Here is an 11,144-nt window from a genome sequence, read left to right on the forward strand (position 1 = left end):
TGTATGTTATGTTTTTGTTTAAATGTATGATGTGATATATATGTTATATATTTAAGGGCAGCACTAGAATAAAATATTATTAATGAAAGAAAATTCAATTGGTCATTTAAATATGTGAAATCAATGACTAGTTTGTCACAAACCCTGAACCTCATAGTTGGCAACATTGCCTAACAGCAAATGGGATGTCATTAATATATCACACATGGGATGTAACTAACTTCTCATACAGTGGTCTAGATCCTCCCAAAAATAATTGATTTGGTCAGTAGAATTAACTAGTATTTGAAATACTAGAAGCCATGCAGCCACATGACTGCCTATGCCCTGTCCACATTACCCCCCACTTTACCAACAGTTCAACAGCCAGGCACAAACAGGATGCTACAAGGCTTTTCATTAGACAGACCCTGACTTATTAGTCTTTGTTTCAACAATACAACATGCATACATTAACATATTGATGCTCCTCTGAAGCAGCAGGAATTAAGTAATAAGGTGTAAATTTAAAAATTGGTATGCAGCAAAGTGCTGAAACAATAATACCTATATGATAGTTACATCAGAGTATTTTACATAGGTGAATACAAATTTCACTAAATCTTTTTTTTTTTTTTTATTTTTTATTGGGGGGGGGGGGGGGGAAATCATATGAGAAGTTAATCTTGTCCCTGTATGCTGGTGGTCTTGAAAAGTCAGAGGTCAGGAGTTCAACCCTTTGCTTTTCCATATTAAGTTCACAAAGTTTCTCTATTTAACAATTCTTTACCAGTGCTACCCTAACACATGTGACATCATTAATTGTTTCAACCTTGAGTTTCACAAATGTATTTGTGTTTAAATACAAGATTCACTTTTAACACAATATTTAAGTAGGGAATAGACATATTATATTCTCAGTTCTAATGTTTACACTTTTGTGTGTGTGTGCAATTAATAAGTGCTAACAAAACTTTAAGGGTTTAATTAAGACTTTGAAACATTTTTTTCTCTATATCACCCCCCCCCCACTCCCCCCTCCTCAAAGAGATTTGTTTTTCTTTTACCTTATTTAAAATTATAATATTTTTATGCTTAAATCACAATACAATATTAATAGGAATAGCTGATATATAATTTACTTTATTTAGAGTAAACGTCTAAATATTTTCTATTTACGGGATTGCTTTTAAATTTGTTGGTTACTGAGTCGAGTCAATACCAAAATATAACACTCTTTACAAATTTGTTTCCAAAGTTGTTACTAGTAGTTACTGAGACCAAGACTCCACAGCACTATTATAAATAAAAGTGAAAAAAAAACGTATTGAACCTTCATTCTATTAATTTCTTTATATTTTACTTTCCTTTTAAAAAGAATTAGATTCCACATTCAAAGAATCATTACAATTATTATTATCTTAACACACTATTTCAGTTCCAAGTGACAGTGATTTATACAAAGCTGACATCCCTGGTACACAGATTAATTCTTTTGAAAAGTAAGTTCTTCAGCCTTATATGCAACTGCTTTTAATTTTAATGACTTATCACATCTCTAGAAATTTAAATACTTAGAGTTAGTTTTTCAGTAAAAATTATTTTGAATTTTTGTTGTATTCTTCTTTTAAAAAAAGTAGACCTATAGAGGATTTGAGTATATACATAGAGATAATGATGTTATGCTCTTAACAATATTATTTACTTGTTACTTTTACACATTTTGTATAACATTTTATTAAGATAAAAATTTCTGTTAAATCAGTCAGCTAGAATATTATAACCTATAATTAAAAATTGTGTAAGTCCTGTAATAGTTTATACCAGATACACTTAAAATACTTTCTGTACTATCTAATTTGTCAAACTTTCATTACACTTGGCTAAATTGTGTTGGGAGAAAGAATAGTCATGTTAAAGTTTAGTCATTTGTTTGTGGTGAGGAGGTGTGGCTCTGGTAAAGGTTTTGTTTTGTTTGTAGTAGATTATTTTTGTTAAAATTGTGTAGTGCTGTGACTCATTAACATCAGCCATTACTCCTAGTTGATGTTTGGGAAAGGATGCTTTTGTTGGACATCAACAACAACAACCAAAAAGTAAACAACCACATGACAAAAAAAAACTATTCTACTAAAGCAGGGTTCTCAACCTGTGGGTCGTGACCCCCCTTGGGGGTCGATTGACAATTTGCCAGGGGTCGCCAAAGACCATCAAAAAAATGGATTGTTTTTGTCTGTTCTTCTATTGCTGTGTGTATTTGCGGTGGGTGGGGTGGGTGAGCAGCAGAGTGGGGGATTAAAAAAAGGGGTTGCCGAGCATAAAAGGTTGAGAACCGCTGTACTAAAGTGATACAAATCCAAACATTAACATTTTTTTTTAAATATCATTTTAAGAAACCAAAGAAATTGTTTGTGTTTTCTTTGTAGTTGTATTAAAATTCTAATGTTTTATTTTTTTATTATTTTTTTTTAATTTTAATTTTCATTTTTAGACCATATCTATTGTTTCTTTCACTTTTGTTGACTTTTTTAAAATTAGTTTTTTTTATTTTCTATGATTTTTTTAAAACCAAATCCCTTCAGGCCAAGATTATTTGAGGGACAAACCAGATTTTGATTTGTATGTATTCCTTGGTTACCATCAGTTTTGTTTCAGTTTTTGCCGCCCACGTTATTGTCTTGCACAATAAATCTTGTCTCTCTCACACACACTGTTTCTCTTGTGTTGAAAGTTTTTGCCTTCCAGGCCTCCATCTCATGGATTTAAATTTTAGTTAGTCAGTCCCTTGGCATGACTTTATTTATAATTACAGCTTTTAATATTGTCTTACAAACAATGTGTTCAATGGAATGGATAGTTTTTTTCTAGGCTATTAGTAATATTGTGCTGCGTGTATGTCAAAGCATGATTTGTATCTCAGTAAATGGAAAAAAAAAAGATTTTCATGCCAAATATTCTGATTATGTATATTGGGTAGGTCATTAAGGTGAAATTTCAATTTTTTGTAGATGTTTAAAATATCAACACTTTCTTATATATACTTAAAGTATTTTTAAATCCCCCAAATATGAATTCACTGTTTACATTATTTAATTATTCTTGAATTTTATAGAAATCCACAGTAATACACATTAGTGTTTATCATACTGTGTATTTTGAAGCCTTTAAATGGTGGTGTGAAAAAATGCTTTTTGAATTTCAGTTCTATTACCTACATTAGTCCACCTAGGCGAACACTTACCTCAGGTAACTGGTATGGCTTGACATTATTTCCAACAGCTGTAATTTACTAACATTTGGAAAGAAATTTAGTTCCATGGTGTCATTCCCAACACATGTTTGTGCAAGTCAAAGTAGCGGAGTAAAATATATGCCATGTTGTCTACTTGTTCATTCTAACTATGTGGCTTCTGGTTACAGTTGTCTAACCTTATTGTATTGGCTACAATTGGCTCATTTATTTTGTACTGGTTACTACTTCAGAGAAATGCATGTTGTTTTTTTTCTCATTACTGTTCTTTTTATGTGTTCTTTAGACTTGGGGAAATCTTTAAAAATTTCTAGTTTCTAAAGGGAAAAGCATTTTTAATTTACAAAAAAAAAGGGCAAAGAAATTTAAATTCAAAACAATGCAAATTTTGAATGAGTTCGTTTTCTATGATGAAGATGTTGACATTTGTTGTATTATGAGTTTGTTTGATGATATAAATAGCTATGTGCACTTACCTCTTTCCCAGCGCCAACCCTATTTTCTTAGAGAAGATAATGTTGGAAAATCATGTTGATGGGTAGGTGACTTTGTTTTAATATTAATTGTGAAGATAGATTAGTAGACCACTTTTCTTTTTAATCAATAAAGAGATTTTAGGTTTGTGATATTTAATATTACTAATCAGAGTGTTAAAATTAATATTACTTGACTTTAAAAATGTAAAACAAACTACTCATTGCAAGTACTCAATTTCTTGCTATTCATCCAATTCATTTTGGATGTCTCCAAAAACTATCCATTTAAAAAAAAAATTAATGGGTTGCTGTGCGCATGAAGAGAACAAAGATGTAGTTTCTTTTAATGTTTCAAAGTGCATGCTGATTTTACTGTTTATCATAATTCATGAAATTTCATGATCACTTTTAGAAGTGTTTCATCACCTGATATTTCAGTTTATTTAGATCTCATTGGTTCATGGCTCATGTAGTGAAATGAGAGTGCTTGTACTAATCATACCAAATTTTTGTATCACTTATATAGTCCTTAACATTTTTTGAGAGCATTTCTTCTGTGGGAGTTATTAGTTTAAAACATAAACAATTAGCTACTGAAAAAAGAAATTGAATTTTTAGAAAACAAATATACTTTTTTTTACAACTAAAGCAAGGAATATAATAATAAATAATAATAATAAATTACATTAATGGAAATAAACAGCAAATGACTTTTACATCCCATGAGAGCATGTACGCATTTGGTTTTACCTGGCAAATTTTTGCTAATTAGAATTTTTTATTTTTTGACTTGCTAGAATTAACTCGCCAAACTAAAATGTTGACATGTCATTATTAGGTCTTTAAAATAAGATTATTTGATGTAACATTTTCACTTTCAAGGGCTGGTTGTATCATGCTTAAATCTATTAACCAACCATTTGTTCTGTTAACACTATTTTATAGAGCTACCACTGTTGCCTGAAGGTAGGGGCCACACTTACATATATGTATATATATATTAATAGCATGCATTAGTACCTCTGATTCTTATTGCTTTGAAGGCATAGACATGGAAGATTTAGTTGAAAAGTTCCTTTGTTATCATTAATATTTTGTTGTTTTATTTTTAAGTTTATTTTGTTTTTTACTTCCAGCTACCTGAAAGACTTAGTTTGTTTATACTTTTGTATTTCAGTCTTCTATTTTCTTTCTTCTTTAAACTTTCTAAACAGTTAAAAGTGTGGGGAGGACTTACTTTTCTTTTAATAGTTTTTTTTTGTTTCTGTGCATATGTTTTGTGAAGGGGACTGGACTTGTCATTTACTTTATCCATCATTTGAGTTTTGTAGTTAGCATACTTGTTTCTATTTGAGCTACAGTTTAAGTTAATTATTATAAACAGAACTATAAGGTATTATATTAGTTCAGAAGCTTTTAAATATTTCATAAACATATCTTTGTATTTTTTTATTTGTTTCTATTTTGATGTCAAATATTTGTTTTACTCAGTACAGACCTATATTCATTTGTTAAATTTGAACTTTTTATACATTATATTTCTATTTTAGTATTTAAAAAAAAAGTTGTTTTTTTCTTTTTTTTTAGTTTTGCACTTTCTTAAATTTCAGTACAGAATGAAAATGGCATAAAAATAAAAACGAATAATAGCAGGACTAGTAACAAATAAAACTTATTCATTTTAACTTTTAGAAATAGAAAAATAATAGAAACAAGAAGAAATTGAGGCAAACTTCTTGACAGTATATCATGACCAAAAAAGTATTAATAAAAATCCAATGATAAACAAATTCAGTGACTGAATTTCAACAGTATACACTCGTACACCATTTTTTGTTACAAGCCTATATGAACTTGCTCTATCCGTCAGGTATAAATTTTGTACACTTTATTTCTCCCACTTCCAGTTCTCTGATCAAGATGAAAGCTTGCACAATTATTTATTGCCCCTTAGAAAACTTGACGCAATAAAAAAATTAAACAATTATTTTTATTAATTAGTCGTAATTAATTAATTATTATTTAGAAACTCACCAGGCTAAGGGAAGATAAGACACGTGTAGAGAATTAAATTTTTTTTAGATAAGGGGAGAAAAGCCTGATGAAATGGAAATTAATTTGTTTATTTATCTTCCCTTAACTCAATATAAGCTTTGTTTTTGAAAAGTATTTTGTATATTTTGCTTGTTAACCCAATGAATTCATTTAAGTTGTTGTTTTTTTAATAGAAATATATTTTTAATGTTATTCATACTGATAAAATAGAATTTGATTCTTTTACTTCATTTAATTAGTAATAGTCATGATTATTATGTATTTAATACTAGGAATATAAATTGCAGTGCATAAGTTACAGAAAATTTGTTATACTTTGATTGTATGCCCAACATTTCACTTTCTTTGTGACTCCCACTGGTCTTCAAAGTTACAGTTGTATTACATTAAAATATTCCAATGCTCAGACACAAGGAATAGTGTAACTTCATGTGAACTATCTCACTGATTATCCAAAGTACATGTCAGTAAGCTGTTTGACTAGTCAGTTACTGTTCTATTTATTACTGGAAACATCTTAATTTTCTGGTGTTTAAGTAAGAAAAATGAAGGGGGAAAAAAAATATACAATCAAATTAACTGATGTACATGCCTGGCTTTGCCTTTGTGTAACCCAACCCTCTTAAATATGAGAATTATTTTCACTATTTATACGTTTACTTTTAAGGTGTTTTTAGAAAAAGTAGGATAGTGATAGTGAGAAAACATTGTTTCTTACACTACTTGTATAGTTATAAGTAAATTACATTTCATTCAGTCTAATTATTTACACTGAAATTAAAGCTATTCTAGTTCATTCAAATTTAAGTTTTTTGTTTGTGTTTTTACTTTTATTAATGTTATGAGAAAACTTTCAAAGGAAAACTAACTCTTGATTTCACATACTTTTTTCTTCAGTCTGAGTGACCTGGAAGATGTTGCTGTTGTAAGCCAAAGTTCATTTGAGGAAGGTCATTCTTTGTCCAACAGAGAAACTCTTGCTGGTTCTTCAAACTCTGTTCAAGCTAATAACTCATCTCAGGCAAACAGGAAAACAGGCAGCAGAAGTAGAAATCATGTTCTAGATATTGGAGATATAGACAATTTAAGCCTTCGTGATAGTGGCATAGAAGAACGGTCAGGTCCTTCAGAAAAATCTGGCTACACTATTTATAACCAGATCTATGCTGAGCCTAAAACTAAACCTAATAAAACAAGCACTCTGAAAAATGGCTCTGCCACTGGAAGTCTAGTTAAACCCACAAGTCAGCGGCCTACAGCACTCTCTAAATCAAACATGTCTAAAAAACCTAAAGCTGCACCATCTAGCAAGCCTCGTGCCAGCAGTGAGACTTACAAAGGTGTTGTCAATAGGAACACTGGTATGGATCAAGAGTTGCCTTACGCTTCTTCAGCTTCCTCTGATGAGACTCCAACAGAGTACTTAGATTTTAGGAATGGTTTATATGGCAGTAATGTGGCTATTACAGATTTATAAATTTGTCAGCTAAGTTTTGTTAAAAGCATTCAACCTTTTCATACAGTAATTTAAAAAGAATGAATCTTCTTGGAAATATGCATCTTTGTCCTTAATTGCCAGAGAAGCTCATAAGTGACTAGACTTTGGCATGCTGATTAGAAATGTTTCAATCTGCATTAAGTACATAACATTCATCTCATTCCAATTCTTCTGTTTCTATTTTTCAAAAAAATGAGTTAGTAGGCAGGTAAAATTACCCAAGCCTATATCAATGATTGTCATGACATTAATTGGGTAAATTTTTTTAGGGCATATAGAAAAAATAATGTGTTGTAATTTTGCACATAAATTTTGTGTCTTAAAATTTCAGATTGCTTACAAAATTATGTAGAAGTCAATAAAGACCACACTTTTGCTTCTGTGCTTCAATAATGGTTGTATTTTAAAAATAACTTCTACTGCTAGGCCAGATTTTATAAAAGTATTTATTTAAATCTTTAAATTAAATTATTAAAGCCTCTTTTTAGAAGCATAGTTTACATGTAAATCTTAAGTAGGCATAATTAAGAAAAATTAGTCTTATGAGAGAAAAACTATAAAGAAAAATTTGATTATTTTAAAAATTACTTATTCATCAAGTAAGATATTTTGGCATTTGTTAAAAGTACTGGAGTCACAAAATAAATACAATGTCAAACTTAAATATTCCTTAGACTTTTGCATTAATATTTGTTTCTTTCTTAGAATGTAGGCAAACATTTATCAGAAATCTTTATTTCAAGGTTTGTATGACAATGTTCAAAATGAAGAACTCTAGTCTCTAAGGAAATGGATTTGAACTTTATGTTTTTATGTCTTATTTTTTTCTGTTCATTGGCTTTTTTAAAAATTAAAGTCTAAGAGTTATGTTTTTTTCTTTGCTTCAATTCTTGCACATTGTGTAAGTTCTGTAAATGTCCTACTTTGTGCTACTAGATAGTAGCTGCTAGTACATTGTATCTCTAAGCTGTGAATATCCAGATAAAATGTTTTTTATTATTACACTACAAAAAATCTACTTATTGTTGATGTTTTTATGTTGTTTAGATCAGTAGGCCATACAGAGTTGTGGATGTTTTCATTTCTACAAAGGCATTTATGTTTCATTTCATGTACACATTCCCATCCTTTTAAAGTGCAATGAAGAGTAATGTCATGATTCTGTACATAGAGTTGTACAAATTGCAAAGTATCTTTAATTTATTTGTATACATCTACCAGAATGTTTTCTTTTATTGTGTTTAAACATTTTATTTTGACAGCTCACATCATCAAAAATATTTGTTTGTTTATTGTTAATTAGAGTTTGACCTATTTAACTCTGACACTGATAACATAGAACTCTCTTCCCTTTTCCAACAAGCAAAAAGCTGTAAAAAGTATCTACTATCTCAAACAAAACATTGTTCCAAAGGTGGAAAATCATTTTTAGTCTCTTTTGTTTTTTAAAAGGACACATTTTATTTTCAGCCTTGGCTATTTGAACAAAAATGTGAAGGGTGACAAAATAATTGAGACATAACATATACATTTCTTCTATTCTGTCTTTTTCATATAGACACTTTTATATCACATTTTTTAATATAGTTTTTCTTAATACTTTGACATTAACTCCTTGTCTAAATTCTAAACCAATTTTAAATATTTTGTTAGTTAAAAAAAACAACATTTGCTTATTTTGTAATTTTATTTATAGAAAACTAATTAAAAAGCATACAGATAATTGGGGAATGAGTGGTGATGTTTTTATAAGATGCGGAGTACTTTATTTTTATTTATTTGTCATTTTATCAGTTAACTTTCATTGGTAACTAATGATTTCAAAATAAAAAAAAAAATTAAAATGCTGAAACATATTACTACTATCAGCGACGTCTTTTTAATAAAGTAAAATGTATGTATTTTGATAGAGAAGAAAGATAATTAAAATAGTTTCGACAAGTGTTGACCTATGACCTAGTGTGCTTTTGCTCAACACTTTTTGTGATGTCTGAAAGTAGAAGAAACAACTCTGGGATAGAATGAAATTTTTAACTATGATTCTCTTATCAATTTTTTTAAATAGCACAATATTAAATAATGTAATTTTTTTTTAATGAACAAAGTGTTGCATTGGAACAAACTCTACATTTTAATGAACTAACAAATCAGATATTTTAAAATGTATTTCTACTACATACAAATGTCTTGAAGGCAGTAGGGAAGGAGGTATAGGATTGGACAACTTCCTTGTATTATTCTTACATTCTTGTACCTTTTTTTTAGTTCTCACAACTGACCTCAACAATTTTGTCCCTCATTTCTTGAGTTGCCTCTTCTCACTGACAATTTCACCCTTTGTCCCTCTGCCCCTTAAAATGGAATTCAATAATTTTAGTTTTAATCAATTAGTGAATGAAATGACTATTACAAAGTTTTTTTTTTAACGGTTTTAAACTTTTTGTTTCTCCTGTATTTGGCCTCCTGTTGACTTGTTGACTAAATCTCTTTCATGTTTCCTCAAGCTAGCTGTGAAAAGATACATGTTTTTATTCATATAAGTATTTCAATTTGTGTGTGTGTGGAGAAAAACCCAATGACATTACTATACATTTGTATGATATTTTTTGTATGCTTGAAAGTTGCTATTCCACTTATATGTGAAAACATAAAAACTATTGGAGATCACTATTTATTATAATTCAGTGAGACAAATATAAAAAATACTTGAAACAGAACTCACACAATCATGTCAGTGACAGCAGTTAAAAAAAACAACATAAATAGATAGATTGATATAATATTGTATAAAAAAAAAGGTGTAGGCTAGTTTTTATGCTTGAACAATGACATTTTTAAAAAGTTATTTTTTCTTTAACATACTGTATATAAAGGAATATAGGCCTCGACTTAAGGTGTAGACAGCTTTTTGAAAACAATAAAAGATCATCAAAAAAAAATGAAATTCATATCAATCTTGTCAAACGACAAAAATTACTTAAGAGTTTGATAGATGCAAATCTTGAATATATGGTTGGAAAAATGTTTCTAAATGCATTAAAAAATTAAGAAAAGTCAAACTTTAGGGTCTGTTTTTTTAATTGTCAGTTGTCTTTAAATACATTCCCATTTTAATATATTCCCGTTTTCACTACATTCCCGTTTTCACTACATTCCCGTTTTAAATACATTCCTGTTTTAAATACATTCCCGTTTTAAATACATTCCCGTTTTAAATACATTCCAATTATTATTTTGACAAATGATCAGTGTATATAATATAATTTTAAAAAAATACTTTTAAAAATATTATCAATGAATCAAATGATCATTTTCAATCATCTGAACTTAGCTATTTATTCATTATTTATTCATGCTATGTTTTGAATGAAATTTTTGTATTAGGGAAAATTCAGTGGCATTGCTCAGCAATGTTGCCGTGAGGTAATGAATGACATGACTTGTGTGTTCATGAGTTTGTTTGATAATAGTCTGATCTTTTTTTCTGTTTCATGTCTTAATTTATAAATAAAATGTTTTATCTCACTATTGATCTCTTATTTAATGTTTGAATAATTCAACATTAAAAAGTTGTCAAGATTTATTGGTTGAAATAAAAAATGTTCCATTCATTTGTGAACGAATTTAAGGTATTTTTTTTTACTAATATGCTCATTTACTAATTAAAGTAAAAGGATAGATAACATTCCTCCATTTCAGACCTTGTAATTTACAGGGCAAATAAATACACTAAATTCATTTGCTACTTATCTTCTTATCTTATATAATACAGACGTTACTTCAAAAAAGAAGATGATTACGTCCTACGCGTCATGCATTCAGAATGACTTAAATTCTGCCAAGTCACTGGTTTTCCTGGCTAGCTCAGGCAACCCATTCCATGCTC

The 11,144-nt window shown here is 29.2% G+C and overlaps 1 protein-coding gene across 12 annotated transcripts in view; it reads left to right on the plus strand.

Annotated features, from left to right (window-relative positions):
• Positions 1 to 10,871, plus strand: part of LOC106053207 (cadherin-23-like) — an 87,862-nt gene extending 76,991 nt beyond the window's left edge. For 6 of the 12 annotated variants that reach the window (XM_056020031.1, XM_056020033.1, XM_056020030.1 and 3 more), the window contains 3 exons: positions 1,418 to 1,481; positions 3,717 to 3,767; positions 6,658 to 10,871. In XM_056020031.1, coding sequence (XP_055876006.1) covers positions 1,418 to 1,481; positions 3,717 to 3,767; positions 6,658 to 7,237 — 695 coding nt within the window. In that variant the 3' untranslated portion in view covers positions 7,238 to 10,871. Of the gene's footprint in view, positions 1 to 1,417; positions 1,482 to 2,561; positions 2,599 to 3,181; positions 3,226 to 3,716; positions 3,768 to 4,650; positions 4,672 to 6,657 lie in introns of all 12 variants that reach the window. The other 6 variants (XM_056020036.1, XM_056020037.1, XM_056020040.1 and 3 more) reach the window with 3 other exon arrangements.
• The last annotated feature ends 273 nt before the right edge of the window (positions 10,872 to 11,144 follow it).

Source organism: Biomphalaria glabrata, chromosome 2, assembly GCF_947242115.1.
Source record: "Biomphalaria glabrata chromosome 2, xgBioGlab47.1, whole genome shotgun sequence".
In the NCBI taxonomy this organism is placed as follows: domain Eukaryota; kingdom Metazoa; phylum Mollusca; class Gastropoda; family Planorbidae; genus Biomphalaria; species Biomphalaria glabrata.